At 40.9% G+C, this 20,066-nt stretch overlaps 1 protein-coding gene across 1 annotated transcript; it reads right to left on the reverse strand.

Moving 5' to 3' along the window:
* Positions 1-6,170: 6,170 nt before the first annotated feature.
* Positions 6,171-13,276, reverse strand: LOC310795802 (uncharacterized protein). The gene is made up of 8 exons (XM_083657890.1): positions 13,169-13,276; positions 11,545-11,892; positions 11,140-11,397; positions 10,869-10,928; positions 8,431-8,535; positions 8,306-8,334; positions 8,108-8,164; positions 6,171-7,322 (listed from the first exon to the last, which is right to left on the reverse strand). Exons 1-8 carry the CDS (start codon positions 13,227-13,229, stop codon positions 7,215-7,217), a joined length of 1,026 nt encoding a protein of 341 aa, XP_083514016.1. The 5' UTR covers positions 13,230-13,276; the 3' UTR covers positions 6,171-7,214.
* Positions 13,277-20,066: the final 6,790 nt, after the last annotated feature.

A 20,066-nucleotide genomic window follows, 5' to 3' on the forward strand; every position in this document is an offset into this window, starting at 1 on the left:
ACTTGTGCTGTGATGAAGTCTGATAGAACTATAGAGGAGTGGAGCTTCTCGCTCATGAGTGACGACACCATTATCTGTATCTGTTTAACAAACTCAATTATATGTATCTGTACTCGGAGGGGGCGTGACTTAAATCAAAATGGGCGGGGTTTAGACTGAAAGTGGGTGTGGTTTAAGTTTTGTTTGTTTGTGGTTGTTGTCGAGATGCCACCGAAACGTTCAAAGTATGGCTAATGTATCAAATCAAAATGACTATATTTGTATCTTTAAGGCTACTGGTATTGTCATTTCTTTTTAAGATACCCAGCCCTAATCACGAGTACAGATATTGAAATATTGTACTCGGGATTATACTCATACTGGTAAAAAGTATGTAAAAAGTTGGTTGTTGATCCCCGTGGCATTACTGTGGAAAAACACAGATACTGTATGAGGACACTTTAGTACGAGAAGTGTTAGTTCCTCATTGCACTTTGACACTATTTTGAGCTGAGAGATGTGCAGGAAACATGTTGGTGTGAACATTGCTCTAGTCAGCAGAGTGGTGTTTGGTGGTTTGGCCTTCTCATCAGGAGCGTAACAGCTTCTTAAGCACAGCAAGCTGACACAAACAGCCAGGCCTCAAGCAAACTTTGGAAATTATGACAGTCTAAGTTACCAGTTAAATGCAACTAATGAAAAGTTAACTAAAATTAGTTCTCAGTTGTGACTTAGTAGAAATTACATGTTGGGGCGGTTTCGCAGACAAGGCTTAAGGCTATCCCAGACTAAAATGCTGTTTGAGCTGGCTTAACTCTAAGTCACTTGCACAGCCTTATCTTAAAACAGTCGTAGATTTAGCCTGTTCTGGATTAAACAAAGCCGATTGCAAGAGGGTGGATCAAACCTACTCTGGGACTAAATTGAAGCTTAAATTAATCCTCCAAAGCGGCAGGTTTAACTTCTGCTTAGTAGTGTTTGTGAAAGGGAGCATGGACTGTTTGGGAGCATGGACTATTTGGAATATCTAAATGAAGACCAATATGCTCTACAGGGGCCAGCCAGACCAGTACTTGTGGATAGGAGTAATCCATTGAATCAGCTTGATGAAATAACTTTCGTATGTACAAAGAAAATGCATTGGAGATCATGACTTTGCTTGAGCCTAGACTTTCCTCTCTGTCTCAAAGAGGAAGGCCTGTACTCAGTTCTCTCTAAGTTCTGATCACTTTGAGGCATTGAATTCACCGCAAATTGCAGCCCAAGCTCTCTTCTTCTTTTGCTCAGTAGCAGCAGTAATGGTTCTTACTTTCTATAAGACGAATCAGCGTGACGTCACTTACCACCCAGAAATGCGGAACCCCGCGGCAGTTAATAGTATGAGTTGCGCCAAACAAACGTTAATATCTAAAAAACGATGGGCTCTATTCTCCCACAGGCCATCGGCGCTATTACGGGCCTTAACCGCAAAAAAACGTGCCTTGCGCCTGTTTCGGCAAGATAGCAATAGGCTTTAGGCTGCCAAATGCGCTTTAGGCCGAATGGGCGTGGCGCAGTCCCAAAGTGGGCGTGTCGGCGCTAAATACCAGCCTAGTCATATCTTGGGAGCTGGCCTACATTTAGCGCTTTGCGCTTTTCAAAAGCAGGCCTATTCTTTGCCTTCACTGCTTCTTCTCTGTCACCCTTCTCTCTCTCTCTCTCTGAGTTCCCAGCATGCATTGTGTTTCTTCATTTCGCTACTAAATAGCCACCAAATGAGCCAAAATAGATATAAAAGGTAGTTCTAAATTAATGTGTAATGGTAACACAGCCTGCCATTGTCAACATTTCAATATTGGACCAAATAAAACCTCGAAATGAAAACACCACCCTATGTGAAACATATATGTCCTCCTGGGCATATATATACCCCTTGTCGAGTTAACGTGATTTAGAGAAGTAACAGCGGAACGCGCTTCGGAACGCGCTTCTAATGGCATCTGCTATACTGTGATGTCCGTCCAATAACTTGGCCCTATTTCACATTTAGTTTTACAATAAAAACACATTTATGCAATGACTTGACATAATGTAGGGTATATTTATGTGCATCATCCTTCCTGCAGCAGGCGAGAGAAAATGATATCTTTCTGGACAAACTTTCACCAATCTAATAGGCTATATTTTTCTAGCTGATGCATAGAACATTATTTTCACTTTGATCTTGCTATAGTGTAGCGTATTTACATGCTTGCAGTATTGAAACTGCAGTTAGATTGGTTTGAGAAGCATAATAATATGGAATAATAGCCTATAATGCAGACAGACAGGCTGGATGAAGGGAGGGGGGGGGGGGGGGGCAGAGCGTTTGGCTTTCGTCTGGTTTTGCGGGATCACTGGAATTGGAGCTAAAAAGGCAAGCGTGCGATTCGTTTATTGCACTTATCCAATGAGCATGACGGTGCATAATTTTACGCCTAAAAGGCGTGGTTGTAATGCTTTGGGCTGCATCTAGCGCCAGCACGACGATATCAAGTGCGCCTTTCCACGCCCACTGCTTTGATCTGCGCCTGCCGCTCGGCCTACAAACTGCGCCGATGCAACGATAGGGGCCTATACATCAAATCGTTTAGATTTTGACATTCTGAGTGAGAGCAGAAGTAGCTCAAGAGTTTGATGTATAATATATGCATGTCGTGTTAAAGTTGTGTGAACTGTCGCAGTTTTTAAAATGTAAACAGAGTTAGTCGGCTAGAGTCAGACACTCAAGCCTCGCGCCACTCGGGCTCCATAGGGTTCCATTGCCGTTGCCACCCAGTGACGCGGTTTGTTTACCAAAATGCTGCTCGGCTGATCCCTTGTATAACTGGATTGTTTGCCACAATTTGTTTTATTATTATTCAAATGTTTTTATTGGTTTTTCAAAGCACTCCGTTCTCCAAATTAACACAGACAGAACAGGACAAAACAAAAACAAACCCACAACAATACCAACACTACTCAATAAATCAAAATCAATACAATTAAATTAAATTAAACCAGTCAGGACAAGAACACAAATACATACACAAGGTACAATTGACGAATAAACAAAACAAAACAAAACAAAACAAAATGTAGGATAGGATTGGGGGGGGGGGGGGGGGGGGAAGGCAGCTACTCCACAATTTGTTTTAGTAGTTTTTTCATACTCACTATAGTTTTCTGAGCGAGTTCTTTTTGCTTCTGCCGTTGTTTGGACTCAAGATTCACTCCAGTAATGGTGTTTTCAATTCTACTCCAGGTTTTGTTGAGCACCATTAGACCAACAGCCTTTGCTCCTACTTAACCTAATGAGGCTTGACCCAGGTGTTCTCATTTAGGCTTACTCCAGGACTCCATAGTCTCTGACTAACTAAGTCAGATTTAAGCCACGTTCATGCAAGCCACTTAAATGTCCTAGTTTAACTAGTCCAAATTAGGCCTACTCCTGGCTTAATCTAACGGCCACATTCCACTGAGTCCGTGTTGGGTCCGTCTGCGCTGCGGTACGGCTTCGGAGCCAATACGTTTCCACTCTAATCATTGTGTCAACTCCCACCTACTCCGCTGCGTTGCGTGTCTACTCCGTCCCAGCTCCGACGATCCGGAGCTCTCCGAAAAAGATACGCAAGGGTTCTATTTTTCACGGATGTCGGAGCAAAGCCGCAGCAAGTTTGGCGGAGCCAGGCATGAAATCAACAGGGCAGAGGTGTTTACAGCATTCAATATCAAGCCAGAGGACAAACATGTATGAGGAAAAGTGAATCATTGAAGTGGAAAACCACAAAATAATATATGACACGACACACTGCTCTGTGGTGGTCATGTCCGTCTGTGGCGGTGGCAGTCTCCAGTCTCCACCCAAAACAGCCTTGACAACGGCTACAGCCATTGTTGTTTACTCCTTGGGGAAGTCTTGACAACCTGACAATGGTCCCGCCCGGTTTATTGATGCTGATTGGACAATTGTTAGTCCTAGTCGACGCTCATTGGCTCAGAGCGTTAAAAAAACGGAGAACATGCATTTGCATATGAAGATGCCAGACGAAGAGCAGCCAAACTCAATTTCGTAGAGTGGGTGGATTCGAAGGTCTGGACCCAGGCTACTTTCAGGATTTTGGGGTGGCACCTGGGGTGGCCAGTCAGATTTCAGGGGTGGCCACACCCTAGGCATGCCCCCTGTAATAAAGGTAATTCGTAGTTCTTAGTTAAGGTAGTTAGTAATTGTTAGTTAAGTATTTTGTGTCACCTAATCTAAAGGGAGGACAATCTACAAAGCATTTATAAATTTGATTAAATACAATTAAATACATTATAAATGATTCAGGAATAAACCATTTATAACTGTGTTTATGAATTACTTACAAATGCTTAGTATTGTATGAACAATGCTTTCTAAATGATGAATTAAGTATTTACTAATACTTAACTAATGCTTAATAGTGTGTAGTTACTGTATTACTTTACTTACTTACTTTATTGTTTATTTGGACAGGACAATGCACATTAATAAGACAGTTATACACGTACAGAATCATCCATTATGTGACAACGGTAAAAGTGCCGGGGTTAGCCGAAGATAATTTTCACCCGCAGTCCTCGGAACATAAACAACTAAAAACTACAAGATAAATACAGAAAACGGGAATAAAAAAGCAATATAATAAAAATGCACAAGGGATAAAAATACATACACAAGGGATAACAATACATACACGGAACAAAAGCAATACACACAAACAGATAAGATAATAAAATGATAAAAAGATGAAATATCCAAGAGAAGGCTAGTTATGGGTGCACTGTTGTGTCGTTTTGAGCCATTCCTTGATTTTGACTTTTAAAAGTAGGGTAAGTGGGGCATTCCCTCACTGCGGCCGGGAGACTGTTCCATATCTTTCCGCCCACAATAGACAGGACGTTCTTTCTGAAAAAGTGTTACCGACGTTTCTTAGCTGGACCCATTCTGGGTCCGGCCAAAAAAGAAGAAAAAATAAGCAATAGAGGAGTGAAGAGTTTCACTCTTGACTAACCAGAATATATACTGTTAGTTCCTCATTGCAGCACACTGAGAGATGTGCAGGAAGGGTGTTGGTGTGAACTGAGAGAAAGAAGTGTTGATTTGAGTTTACTTTTGTTTATTTAGTTTTTCTAATTTGAGTGAGATATTTGCTGGACACACTGAAGCAAAAAACAATTATCTAGCAAGACAGCAGGAAAACCTGTTCATTGTCCCATTGGCATCCACACAAAGCTTTATGAAAGCTAAATTCCCCAAAGAAGATGCTGGTGCTGCTGCCAAGTGTGGAGAAAAAAAGGACTAAAGTAGAAGTATGATAGGAAAAGAATGTGAGGCTGACGGTCATTTCAAATAATCTACATCGTCTCATTCCTCACCTTCTGAAAAATCATATCCGTTAAAAATGTTTTTAATACTGTATCAACTTTTATGTGTCATAATATCAAAATGTGAAAATGTTGTTCCTATTTGGGTTGAAGTTGAACATCAGTGTCCATCAACTGCTTGCTGGTAAGAAGTCATCAAACCACTAATTATAGGCTACTGGCTGTAATTATTACCTTGGACTGCCAACATGGCTGCCATGTTTTCTGCCTGTTGACAGACTTTCACATTTCAGGAAGCCAAGTGGGAGACGTCAGAGCCGACAGAAAAGTCCCCCATGTCCAGTATTTATTATCACTTGACTGACTTGAAAGCTCATATTTACAGTAGCCTAAATCTGAAATGATGTGAAAGCAGCATCAGTTATTAGGATAATTTGAAGATGGTCACATGGTTGGTAACCTTGCCTGGGAACCTGGCAAATCTATTGTATTTTCTCTGGCAGATTCACATAATTTGTGAAATGGTCTGGTGATGTCAGGTTAGCGATACCCGATAAAACAATGACACATTTTAGAGGAAAGTATGTAGCCTAACGTATGTCATTGATTGATTGAGCATAATGGTCATTACAGTTGAAGGACATTTAATGAAGAATTGAGGTAATTTTCCCTCCAAAAGATATGCATAGAATAAAACTTTAAACATATAGTAGCTTACTTATCTCTACCTTCCATTGTGAAAGCATTAGTACATGGATGAATTATGACACAATATGAGACAATATGTGGCTGAGTACTAAACAATCTTTTATTTGCAGATAATATAAATGAACAGTAATAATCACAGTATAACAAAGGGAAGACCATACTGATTCGATCAATGCATCGAATTCTTGAAATAAATTTCCCAAGAGACTTGGATGGAGACAAAAAAAATAAAAAATAAACTTAATGTAGTACATGAGATGTTATGCTGTGTAGTATATACTGAGGCTAAGCTACTTACTTCAAAAGCAATACAGTACATACAATCTTAAAATTCTTGAAATCAAGTCTAAATTCAACTTCAAGACAATTCAAGGCAACTATACAGGAGTTATATGATCTGTGCCATTAGATTAGGTAAAATCCTAGCTATGTTCTGAAAGACACTTTACAGAGACTTATAATAGTTAATACAAGATGAAATAACAGCTTGAATATTGTTCTCCAAGTCAGAGAAAGATACAAATGACCTGTACTCTAGAAAGAGAAAAATAACAATATGATGACATGATAATAATACTACAATACAATACAATACAATACAATACAATGCAATATAATACAATGCAATACAATACAATGCAATATAATACAATGCAATATTGTCCCTCAATATATCTCAGCAGAATTCGCCATTCATTTTCTCCATAGACATTTTGAAAAATCCTTATATAAAGAGTTTTAAGCCTGGAACCATGGAACCAAGCCAACCGGTGAGTGACCCTGAAACATTTCACTTGGAGCAAAATATTTAAAGTAAATACAATAAAAAATTCTAATTTTGTATTATTGATAGATTGATTGATTGGTTCATTGATTGATTGATTGATTGATTGATCGATCGATCGATCCAAGTGAAGTGTTACATGGTCACTTACAATTCTCTGGAAGATGCATTGGCTTGGTTCCAGCCTTAAAACTCTTTATAATATAAATATAAATATAAATATAAAAAAAATCTTTATATTCTAAAGATTTTTTTTCATGTCTATAGAGAAAATGACTGGGGAGATTTCTTGTGGAACAAGAATGACTAATCTAAATCTATTGTTCTAAGATGACACTGTATTTATCTGTGGTCTCTTATTTCTCTGGTTAGTTGACATTGGTGTGAAGGTTGTTGATCAGTGGATCAGGACAGAGACAGATGGGGCTTCTGCATTGACATAGTCCACATCATCATCGTCGTCGTCCTTGTCGTCATCGTTGTCGTGGTCATCATCATTATGCACCTGTGGATCACAACACAACACAATGAAGCACAACACACACACGTTTCTGTACAAGTTTTAAATTTGAACCTTGTCCAATGAGCAGCTCCACTGGAGCAGCTGGAGTTAGTGCCTTGCTCAGGGAAACTTCCATAGTTGTTGAGGGAGATAATCAGACTCATTCTGAGCAACACGGACTTTATAATTCAAACAAATCAAATACTTAATACAATTAACATGAATTAATCTGTGGGAAATGTGGTTGTAAATCAAATGTTATGAAATTGCAACTCTCTTCTTCTGACATTCTTTCGTATTTGGCGCCGTGACCTCCGGAAGTGTTAACACGACCCGGAAGAATTTGGCCCACCCAAATTATTGGGTGGCAGTCACTGGCTGAGCTTCCTCCTCTAATCTTCCTTGCCATCCGTGCTTTTAACGTAGCAAAAATATTCCCACAAACGCGGACTTTTTCGACGGGGGGAGAGTTCTGGGGCATCGCAGCAGCCATTATCACGTTGAATAACAATAACCTACAGCCTATATTCACCTGAACATAAGGTGAATAGCAACTGAATCTAGCCTATACCTACAGCTAGTAGCTGACTAGAAGTTAACTATAACTTCCCTGCTAAATTCAAGTACTGTTGTAGTTCTGAAAATTGTTAGGTAATTTGAGAACCATTCGTTTTTATCAGAGGTTCTCACTTGTACACTAATGTGTTGCAGTAATGCTTTATGTTGTCTTACAGGTTGAGTTTTCTACCCGGCGCATGAGGTGAGTTACTGCATGATCTGACCTTTACCTGATCGGCTGCTGGACCAGACTGGCTCACTGCAGGACTGCTTACTGAGTGTAAAACCTGCACAAACACAGACACACAGTTAGTCATACAGCACAGTTGGACATATGAAAAGTGTCAGTTACCACCAGCAAATTAACTGATCATTTTACAATCAAGACAATACAATTTCAATTCAGTTCAGTTTTTATTTAAACTCACAATGTTGTCGTCAGGTGTTGTCCGTTTCCCTGGCAAAAAAAAAATCATCAGAGAGAACAGTTTAAATTCTATAGTTATGATTTATCTTAAGCACAACAACACCAAAATGTTCTTCATTGTCTGACCTGGCATAGTCCTCCAGCGTGTGAAGAGAAGAGCAGTAACGACAGTGATGAGGAGCAGCTCTGCAGCGCGCAGAGTCAACATGATGTAGTTCACAACAGAATAGTCTGTGTCAGTTATGGAAAATGGTGGAGAAAAACATAAAGACAGTTAAAGGGATACGCCAACATTTTTGGAGATTCGCCTATTTGCCATATTCACGTTTCACCCCTCACTGCTACTTCTTAGCAGGGGCGGACTGGGATCATAATTCAGGCCGGGCATTTATACCAAGCAGGCCATGCCAATACGGGCCGACGTACACGTCGCCGGCGAGAACAGTTTGGGCTGTTTGAAGCCCAATTTGGGTCGGTTGAAGCAAGATTTAGTGAATATAATGCTAACGCGATGATACATGTTACCTATTTGTTCACTAATAGAAACATCAACATTGCCTAGATCAGCGTTTCTCAACTGGTGGGTCGCGGGGCCGTTTTGATTGGGTCGCGGACATTGGCCAATTTTTTTTTCTGATTTCATTTGAGTTAAATTCAGATTATTGAAACTGGATTAGCCTGACCAGTTTTACTTGTTTAACAAGCTGAAGCATATGCTCTGCCTGTAATTCAAGAGAAGTCTGCCTTTTCATTTCATATTTAATTTTAGTTCAATTCAGATGATTGAAACTGGATTAGCATGGCCCCAGTTTAATTAAAAGTTATGACCAGTTTAACTAAAAAGCATATAGCCTGCCTGTGATTCCTTTTTATTTCATATTAGTTAAATTCAGACTACTGAAACTGGATTAGCATGACCAGGTTAACTTGTTTTATTATTATTATTATTATTATTATTATTATTATTATTATTATTATTATTATTATTATTATTAACTTGTTTAAAAACATATAGGCATGTAATTCAAGATAAGTCTGCCTTTTATTTCATATTTCATAGAGTTCAAATAAGACTTTCTGAGCATGACCAGTTTGACTTGTTTAAATTTAAAAACATATAGGCCTGTAATTCAAGTCTGCCTTATTTCAATTGGTTTTTAGCCCTAGTTGCACTTCTGTTGCACTTTTTTGTTCATTTGAGGTTTATAACAGTGCATGAAGGCATTGTGTATTAAATTAATGCACTATTTTTTGTGCAATAAATTTGAGTGGTTTAAAAAAAAATCTGAAATTTGGGTCGCGACTTCATGACAAGGAAAATAGTGGGTCCTAAGGCTACACCAGTTCAGAACCACTGGCCTAGATAACTGCAAGTATAATATGAAGAAGTAAAACCAAAAACATGCCTCTGTACAAACGCTTCGCAGCAAACTTTATTTAAGGAAGAGTGATCAGATCGTGCATACTGCGTTATTCTCCACAGGCTTAAGAACTACACATCATAATAACAATAATAATAATAAACATCAACATATTCTCAGCTTCATTAAACATCTTCCTGTTTAAGCAAGCCCCGAACATTAAACACATGGTAGTGTGTTCTGCTCAAGCTCCAACCTTTGTTTCTGAAAAATTAGGCCAACAATGGTTTTAGTCTCTATAGCCTATAGCCAAGTGCAAAACTCAAGGCTCCAACACAAGAGTCCAGAAATGAGCAGTGGCCTGCCTGGCCTGCTGTTCAGTGAGTGGCCTGACTGAAAAAAAAAAAAAAAAGGGGGGGAGGGGGGGGGGGGGGGGGGATTATGCAGTCCGCGCCTGCTTCTTAGCATTACAAGTCCATGGCAGTCTATGGGACAGCTGCCTCCCCCTGTTCAGTCGCCCAAAATACACATTCCAACTGCGCCAGAAATACGCGATGAAATAAGAATCCAAAGTTAAAGGAAATTGTCATTTCCGAAGTACATCTAGAGTGAGAACTAACAAAGAGGGTTCCCTCTCTAACCAAAGTTACTTCCTCATTTGCCTGCATGCACCCATGTGCACACATTCTATTCAATTGCTCAAAACCCAATAATACTTGAGATCAGTAAGAGCTCCTGATTATCATACCTTGTAAATAAATAGGATAGATTGAATAAAATAATGTTTATCATATTAAGTAAATGAAAATACTTGTTAACTCATTGAGTGCCAATGACGACAATCGTCGTCAATTGCTTTAGTAACGTAGAGTGCCAATGACGACGATTGTCGTCAATTGCGTTTTTTGACGGTGGGACGTGGATCAAAGCCTAATATATCTCCTGTAAAATTTTGGGGCATGTTGAATGTGTATAACCTATTTTACCGACCCATTAGGTGGCGACAGTGCTCTCCAGATTAGAGGAAGGTCCGGAAAACAGCAGGAAAAACCCCCGTGATCAAAGAGAAACCGCTCATGCTGCAGCCAGAGCCATATAGATGGCTCTGACTTGCAGCTGATGTTGGCTGCGAACAGCAGTCAATGGAGAGAGAGAAAGAGGGAGATAGAGACTGTGGAAATACGTAAGATGGAAAGTGACTACCTTGTGGTGTAGAATTGGTAGGCACTGTTTCTTTTGTCACTGTCGCTGTTGTTGTTGTTGCTTTCAATGGGCAAATGAAATAACAAAGTAACAACAGACACAAATAACAAAATATAGGGACAGTCAATATCTCACATTTATCATATGCAGTAAATAATAAAATGTCTTTTTCATGGTTACTTTGAAATATTCAAGTAAAAAAAGATAGTTCTTATTTTTCATATCAAGATGCAGATATTTAAAACAGTATAAAGTCTCAAAGCTTTCTCACCTGAGGACAGAGAGGTGAAGTTAAACATCCTTGTTCCACTGTACTGACTAGTCACTTGACACTGGATTCTCTCTTTGACATAATCAGAAGTCACAAACGACACAGTGGTGCGGCAGGCAGACGACAATATCTGATTGTTCCCGGCACTTCGGTTCAACATCACACCATCATACAGCCACACCAGTGTCTCTCTACACCGTTGATAGGTCAGCACAGAGCAGGACAACGTCACATTGTTCTTGTCCCTCTGTTCACTCACTGGTAAAGATGGAGATATTGTGAGAGGAAGACAATAAGTGGACAATTTACTACATTACTGCAATCAGAATTATTATGTTTTACTGTAGTATATTGTTCCAAGAAGATTGCAGTTTGAGCTGAATAGGTTATAATGTTAATACTCACTGTTTACAAGAGACAGATAAACCCCATATTCATCATAAATGCACCGCCGGCGCTGACCAAATCTTCTTCTCTCGTGCTGTTGGCATGTGTAGAGACCAACATCGTCAACTGTGACTTTCTTTAGAATCAGAGAACAGTCGTCTCCAAAACTCAGTCTGGCTCCTTTAGCTGTGACACACTCATTTGATGCAATCTGCCCATGGGTAATCATCCCTACTGTGGCATCATTTTCAAAGTACCAGACAGTATCACCGTCACATTTATTACGGTATACACTTTTACAAGGCAGAGTGACGTTCACCCATCCATCTCTCACGTAGAAAGACACACTTCTTTGTCCAGTTACTGCTGTGGAGAAAATGATAGAGAAATATTATGAAAATCAATTTGAATCACAATAGGAATATGGCTGCTCTTCATAATTTATTTTTTCATAGTGAAGATAATTGTGGGTATGAAATTTTACAAATGTGCCCTGACAAGTCAGAAAGAGTCTGCTAAACAAATCATACAGCATATTAATAAAAATGGCATCACCCTCTCTGTTAAATTAAAATTAATTAATAAAATACAGATAGTAATATTAGTAAGTCGTAAGTTGACCTTGATGGTAACCCTTTATTTTACAGGTACCCTAGTTACATTAACTAATTGTAATTACACATGAACACCTAATGTAATTACACAGTAATTACCAATAGTTATAAATTAAGTTATGTAGTTACAGTGTAACAGTTGAATAGACTCACTCCACTTTACAGGTCCGTTACAATGTAACTACATATGAACTATAGTTGAATAGACTCACTCCACTTTACAGGTCCGGTACCATGTAACTACATATGAACTAGGGATGGGCATTTCTAGCAAAAACACTATTCGAAATTCGCTGGCCAAAGTCGACTTTTAATCGAAATTCGGAAAAAAAAAAAAAAATGTAATTTTTTTTTTTTTTTTTTTGTGAGTGAAATGTTGCATTGTCTCCCCTGATTCTAAGTCTAAGGCTTTATTAATTAATAGAAAAAGCTTCTGCTGTGGATTTTTAGCTCAAACAAGCATTGCACCACTGAAGTAAAGAAAACAGTTTTGACAATCATGAGTGGTTCATTAAATATTTAGTAGGCTCAGGTCTGAGTGCCAAAGGGGTGCCAAAGTCACCCCCTCTCCCTCTTCATGGGATTTCATCCGCCATTCATTTTTCCATAAACCTTTCTTAAAATGCTTATAAAAATTGTTTTACTTGCTCAAACCAAGCGATTCGACTATACTTAGAATCAGGGGAGACAATGCAACATTTCACTCACAATTTTTTTTTTTTTTTTTTTTTTTTACATTTTTTTTTTCGAATTTCGAATTTCAATAATAAAAGTCGACCTTGATAATAACAACAATTATTCGAAAATTCGAAATTCGATGCCCATCCCTAATAGTAACTACAGTTGAACAGAATCACTTCATTTTACAGGTCTGTTACAATGTAACTACAACTTAATTCATAACTATTGGTAATTACTGTGTAATTACATTTGGTGTTCATGTGTAATTACAAATAGTTCATATGTAACTAGGGTACCTGTAAAATAAAGGGTTACCTATTTGATATACAATTTTAATACAGCCTTACCTGTTAAATGAAACACGAGTATCAAACATAAAGTGAATTTCGTCTGTCTGAATTCAGCCATTCTGCTCTTTCTCGCACTCTCTTTAAATCTATCTATCCATCTTGTTCTCTCACTCTCAACTGTTGAAGCGTCTGAACTAACGCTTCTTTAAGACAACATACTTCCTGTGGTGAATAGCTTGGCTCTTCCTCATAGCAGCCCAATTTCTGCTTTTCTCTCTCTCTCTCTCTCTCTCTCTCTCTCTCTCTCTCTCTCTCTCTCTCTCTCTCTCTCTCTCTCTCTCTCTCTCCCTCTCTCTCTCTCTCTCTCTCTCTCTCTCCTGTCTGTTTGAATTTAAGCGTGTACAGCTTGTCAGTTTTCTTATCCTGCTACTATAATTGTACTGTATTGGGGAACTGTATGCGTGCATGGCAATGCACTACTGCTAAACTATCAGTTCACTGAGTCAGTGGCATGTTGACCTAATATACCGCTTCAAAACATGGATCCCTTTTCACTTGTTCTTTCAACAGTGTGTGTCAGATCCAACCGTGGAGTCGGGACCATTTAAAAAAGACCATCATTCAAACCTTAATCTCGAAGAATCAGTGAGGGGTCCCTCAAATTTTACAAGTCATGTCTCCAGCCTATTAACTTTGTTTACCCAGCACTCCTGTACACCACTACGTACCAAACCAAATCCACTTCCACTGCGTATACTAACCACCCCCCCCCCCTCGCCCCAATAAAATACAATGTGCTGTTTTAACCATGAAATAGCAGCAGAAAGGCTAAATGACAATATAAGGCTACTAACTGGTTCAAAATGGACACACACACACACAGACACACACACACACACACGTCACACACACACACACACACACACACACACACACACGCACACCTGCCAACATTAGGCTGTAACAAAGAGGACACCTTTGAAAATGTTTTTTTCCCTCGCCAAAATTTTGCCTGACTTTGGAGTGTTATTTAGCTTCCTTCCTGACAAACTAGCATGACATGGTTGGTACAAATCCATTCCTTAGGTCTTCTAGTTTCATATGATACCAGAAACTTCACTCTGGCTTTACAACTGAGCCTGATGCAGTCTCTGAAACTAAATGTTCAAAATTGGGATATTTCTCAAATATCGCGATATTTCTGACAATCGGCCCAATCCGGTTAGTACTCAGGGTTAATGTGTATGTAAAAACTGTTTTGTTTGTTTGTTTTTTGCAATTCTCTGGCGGACCACCAGTGGTCTGCGGACCACAGCTTGGGAACCAATGGACTATACCATAGGATGTAACATTATTATGGCATAAACGCGTATTATTATTTTAAAAAACGTGTTACACCCCAACACTGCATCACTCAAGGTGGTTCCATGGTCAGAAACACAGAAAAAACAGGAATCTCTGTCTGTGTGGGGACATCTCTGTCTGGTAACATCTGGTACGTTAGAGCAGAGTTTTTCCACCAGAATTTGGGGTTAAATGTCACACGATGTCAGACGCTGCAGTGAGTTCTGTACTGATCACTGGTGGGTTCTGTATAAGCTGTTATGGAATCAAGTTGGTCACTTTGAACTGATGTCAGTTTCATTTCAGCCGCTGTTTAATTAAGAAGTGGAAACTGCGTGTACCTGAAAGAGACAAGTCAGCAGGGTGGGAGTTACACAGCCTGTGTTGCTCCTCCCTCTGGCCGTGATGCCCTGAGATCTCTAAGGTCACCTTGGCAGCAGTGCCCTGCTAGCAGCCTGCTACATGTAGCAGCCTGCTACATGTAGCAGGCTGCTACTGTAGGTTGCTTTAAAAGCATCAGTGGTCTCAGTTTAATGTAGTCTGCCCTATGCAAAGGATGTGTCTCAATTTAACAGTAACACACATTATGAAAAATCACTCTTCACAATGTCAATAGAGCAATGGCATTTGTGCCCTGACATGTTGCCTTGTGCCCCAAAAAAGATGCCGAAGGCCAAATGGCCTTGCCCCTAAAATGATTCCCACCCTGGGCAGCAATCCTGCTGCTGTCAGACAACATAAATGTTTACAAATTCACATGTTTTACTCCCTTTCTTTATATACAAATATAAGAAACTTATCCCCAAAATGGAAGCATTCCCCTCGATTTTTTATCCCATTTTTATCCCCCATTAGTGCTAATTTTAATTTATTTATCCTGGTTGCTGCTCCACCCTCTGCCGATCTGGGGAGAGCCGAAACTGGCAAGGGGAAGCTTCACAGGTAGGACATACAGCACGTGGGAGGATCACGCTATTCCAACGAGTTCCCCTCCCTCCGAACAGGCGCCCCGAACGACCAGAGGAGGAACCACACCAGGATATTGCATGTTTTGGTGAGGGGTTCCTATATGAAGGAAACCCCCAGGGGGCACGGGGAGAACATGCAAACTCCACACAGAAAGGCCCTTTTGACGACCCCACCCGGGCGGTGGGCACTCGAGGACATGCGGACGGGCACGCATTCCTTCAGCGCTCACAGCGTCCCAGGTGGGAATCGAACCCAGGACCTTCTAGCTGTGAGGCGACACCGCTTACCACTGCGTCACCATGCCCGCCTGCTGAAGCATTTTTATAGACTGTTAGGCTCAGCTCCAAAATGCAGCCCCTGTTGTGTTAATGATTTCAGGTGCTGAATGGTAGAAACAGACACTTGGGCAAGAACCAAGACAAACCTCTCCAGCGTGCTCACTGCTCAGTGGATTGAATAACATCACTTGTAGGTGAAAATGTCCAATTCATGCGGTTAGCACAGAATCCAATCTGTGGTGGAGGAACATGATCTTCACATCATTCATGTCTACAGCACGTTATGAAAAAGGGCTTGGATGCCAGAGGAAAGATGGATGAGAGCATGTATGTCATAGAAGCATGAGTGATCTCATCTGAGCTCCACATAACCTTCTTCACATGACCTTCTTCACATGACCTTGTCCAGGAATAGCAAGAGCTTCATCTGAGGACCATACAGGGAAAACGGGGTTTTGCTTTTATCAGCTCATATAGACCTTATTCGACTCACGTACGTACGGGCACGCAGCTTTAAGTGACAACCTATGTGAGAGCAGCGTTTATAGGAAGCTAGCCGCCGTTAGCGTTACCTGTATCGTTCCAATTGTGTTCGGATGGTGACCTGCGTTACACGTGGCTGTAGTAATAACAGCAATAAAGTCCCCGTGGTTTGTTTCTATCTCTACCGTCCACAGACGTGAAGGGAGCGAGAAAGAGGATATGTCAGCAGCACAGGAGATGTGTGGATAGTTAGGAGAGACAGGTGAAACTTTCTGACAGCTCCTCACAGCAAAGTCTGTTCACCTCGTTTTTTCTTTTGTTTATTATTACAGGCATTAACGGCAGCATACAAACAACAACTCTGGGTTTTTTATTGCTGTCATCACTATCGCTATTTTGTAATGGAACAGAAACGACAATAAGGCCGTTACTATAGTTGTCAGCTGCAGGACGGTATGTCAACAATATGGTGCTGTCCGGGGTTAGCGAATAAGGTCTATCTATACATAGAGTAGGGCATCCAGGTAACCTGAAAACTAGAATGGTAAAACTGTCAATTAGAAAATCAATTATACTTTTCTCCAAATGAACAATACTGGTTTATGAGTGGGTCATGCCTCCTTGATAGAATAGCATTAAATTTAAGTCAGTAATTATGAACAAAAGTTATTCATCATGTTGTTTGACTTTGGCCGTTATCAACAGGTACAGTTTATTTTTTTCCATAAACCCCACAGCCTGGGATCCAGTGGAATAATCAGTGTATTTCAGTGTATTTGTTGTTGATACTGAGCAGGTTTCTCTCGTTGTGCTCATGTCCTCTCCTCTCCACTAAGCTCTATATTGATACTGAGCAGGTTTCTCTCGTTGTGCTCATGTCCTCTCCTCTCCACTAAGCTCTATATTGTAACATTACACCAACTGCCTTGCAGGCGTCCTTTATGTAGTGTGACTATTTTGGCTCATATTATTGCAGCAATCAGTTCATGTCACACAGTGAAAGCAACACTCATAAATAAGCTAAGTTCTCTAAAATGACCACACCACTCCTCACCTTACACTCATTGTTCTTGCCCAAGGTGCTTTGCAAAATGTTCGATGCAACTCAAACTGCAGCAGGCCACATATTTCAGGAACGTGGGTTTTCACCATACCTTGTTCGCTGTTCCTTTCCTCTAGCTGCACATCAATATCTAAGAAAATGAGACTACGATCACGTTGAGTTATATTTATCCAATAGAATACCATATTCAAATCAAATGGTGATGCATCATTTTGGAATTAAATTCTTAAACGACCCTCTCAGAGTTAATGCATTTGGTTTGATTGTAAGAAGACTTGATGTTTTGATCATGGCCTCTCAGAATAAACAGTATTTAGGGGTAATTGTGAATTGTTGCCTGAAGGTCACAGGTTCAATATCCACAGAGTACAGTATATTCATCCATAGTGGAATATTAGGACAGGTTCTGGAAGTGTGCTGTAAAACCAAGTATTTGGGTCACATTGTTAGTGATCAAATGAGTGATGATGATGACATGTATAGGCAGCGGCGTGTCTTGTATGCACAAGCTAATATGCAGAGGGAAAAGTTGTATTTTTGCTCTGATGAGGTCAGGATTAGCCTGTTTAGAGCCTATTGTATTCTCCTTTATACTGCCCCCTGTGGGTCAAGTTTAAGCAGGCTAGCATTCAAAAGCTTCAGGTTGCTTATAATGACTGCATGAGGATTCTGCTGAGAAAGCCAAGGTGTTGCAGTGCTAGTGAAATGCTTTGTGGTGCAGGAGTCCACACCTTTCATGCCCTGCTGAGAAATCTGACCTACAAGTTTATCTGTCGTCTTAATGTGTCTCAGAACTTGATTATCATGCTGCTGTCTCAACCTGGTCTCAGTGCTACAGTATTAAGTACCAGTCCAGCATTTGGGCACATGGTACAACTCTTTAATGTAATGTATTGGGGTATGTATATATGTTATGATTTTATGTATTGTCTGTTTTTATACTGGACCTTGTGTCTGTTAATAAAGTGATGATGATGATGATGATGGTGACTAAACAACCTCCAAGACACTGAACCCTCACCTGCTCCAATAGATACTTGGCTTACTCCTTTCTTGAGAAATGAATACATACAGAAGACACACATTCCTACATCAATTATGCAATAAGTGAAGAGAAGATGGCAAAGATGAGAACAACCACTGCTCAGTGTCCCCCTGTGGGGACCACTGCTCAGTGTCCCCCTGTGGGGGCCACCGGTGCTGCTCAGTGTCCCCCTGTGGGGACCACTGCTCAGTGTCCCCCTGTGGGGGACACCGGTGCTGAGAGTGCAGGGTCTGGATAGGATCCTCTCCATAAGACCTGGTATGAGTGTTTAGAGAGATAGGAGAGGTACTGTAGGCCAGGAGTGTGCAGATCCTGAGATATCTAGGTCAGACAGAATGGAGAGAAGGATTTGGTGGTTAACTGTATCAAAATCGGCAGACAAGTCAAGGAGGACAAGGACAGAGGAGAGGGATGAGGCCTTAGCCGTGTGAAGGGCTTCTGTGTGTGACTGTAAGGAGAGCTGTCTCAGTAGAAGTGAGGAGCCTTGAAAGCGGACTGCAGACGGTCCAGCAGGTCATTCTGAGAGAGCTAGAGAGAACGTTGGTCGGAACGGTGCTCTGTTCTGGATAGCAGTAGGTTTATGGGAGGCTTTCTTTGACTCTAGCATATTTTAGAGCAGCCAGAACAGGACAGAGAGGAATTGAGATAAGGGTCGTGAGGAACGTGCCTGGAGATGGTTTGGAGAAGAGAGGTGTGCAGAGAATGTAGAAGTTGTTGTAATACCTCCCCCTAGACGTAGGGGGCGCTAGGTGCATCAAGCTGCTCTCTGTTGTAGGACTTCAGTTGGAAGTTTATAAAAGGATGTGAGTGACAGGAGTTGGGGTCAATCCCCATAGAGGAGGACAGGAGAGGGGGGGTTGAACCAGAGCTCTGTGTGACTTTGCTTTTGTAAATGAATCTTTTCTAATACTTTTAAACTTCTAGTTTTATTAGTTTCTATTAACTCATTGAGTGCCAGCCACTTTTGGAGAACGGATGCTCCCAGTGCCAGAGTTTCAGAGCGTTTTCAGTGATTTCTCGAGGCCCACAGAATATTGTGTGATATTACTATGTAAACACTGAACACGCACAAAGAACGATGAGACTCTATTCTATCATCTGCAAAAAAAAGTTTATTGATCTCATTTTCCGTTCTTTAGTTATGAGCCGGAGAAGATAGCTTGATTCATCCAAAAACAGCAATTTTTTTCTAGAAGCTGAGATAATTGGCCTTTTGTGAAATTAAACATTTCAAGCACATCACTGACTCTGAAGCTAATCTTTTCTAATGTAGTCACACCTCAAAAATAATTTCCTTCAATAAAACAGTGAAGGCCAGGGAATTCTGTTTGGCAGAATAATATTTTTTAGCTACAACCAGCAGCGCTGGCCCCTGCGTGCGCTGCTGGTTGCAGCTTCTTGCTGGTCTTGATTTGCTGCTGGTGGGCATCGGATATTCTGGCTTGCGTTTGTCAATCCTGTCCTGCTGCCTGGGTCTGTCTGGGTGTTGCGCGCTGCTCTGCGTGCGTGCCCCCCCCCCCCCCCCCCCCCCGCCCCACCCCGCCCCGCCTCGCCTCAACTGCACACTCCTCCTCCTGTCTGTGGTGGCTCTCTGCTGAGTTTGCTGTGCGCACAGTGAAGGGACATCGACATCCTGCTTTTTTACAGCGTTCCGCGTGTGTTTGTCACCGGCAACGATGCTTCCAGTTGAGAATAATAACAACTCCACGGTGTGGATGTGCGGATGTGCTGTCCGGCTCAATTGTGGGAGCAGATTGGCTGCTGCAGGCACAG

This window comes from Poromitra crassiceps (genome assembly GCF_964638095.1).
Source record: "Poromitra crassiceps genome assembly, chromosome: 21".
NCBI lineage: Eukaryota > Metazoa > Chordata > Actinopteri > Beryciformes > Melamphaidae > Poromitra > Poromitra crassiceps.

Bases quoted from the DNA above. Each gene is read 5' to 3' on its own strand.
- LOC310795802 (XM_083657890.1), bottom strand. From the start codon at position 13,229: ATGGCTGAATTCAGACAGACGAAATTCACTTTATGTTTGATACTCGTG. The intron at 11,398-11,544 runs GTGAGTATTAAC...CATCTTTACCAG, and splicing joins TTATCTGTCTCTTGTAAACA to TGAGTGAACAGAGGGACAAG. The intron at 8,536-10,868 runs GTAGTCACTTTC...TAACTGACACAG, and splicing joins TACCAATTCTACACCACAAG to ACTATTCTGTTGTGAACTAC.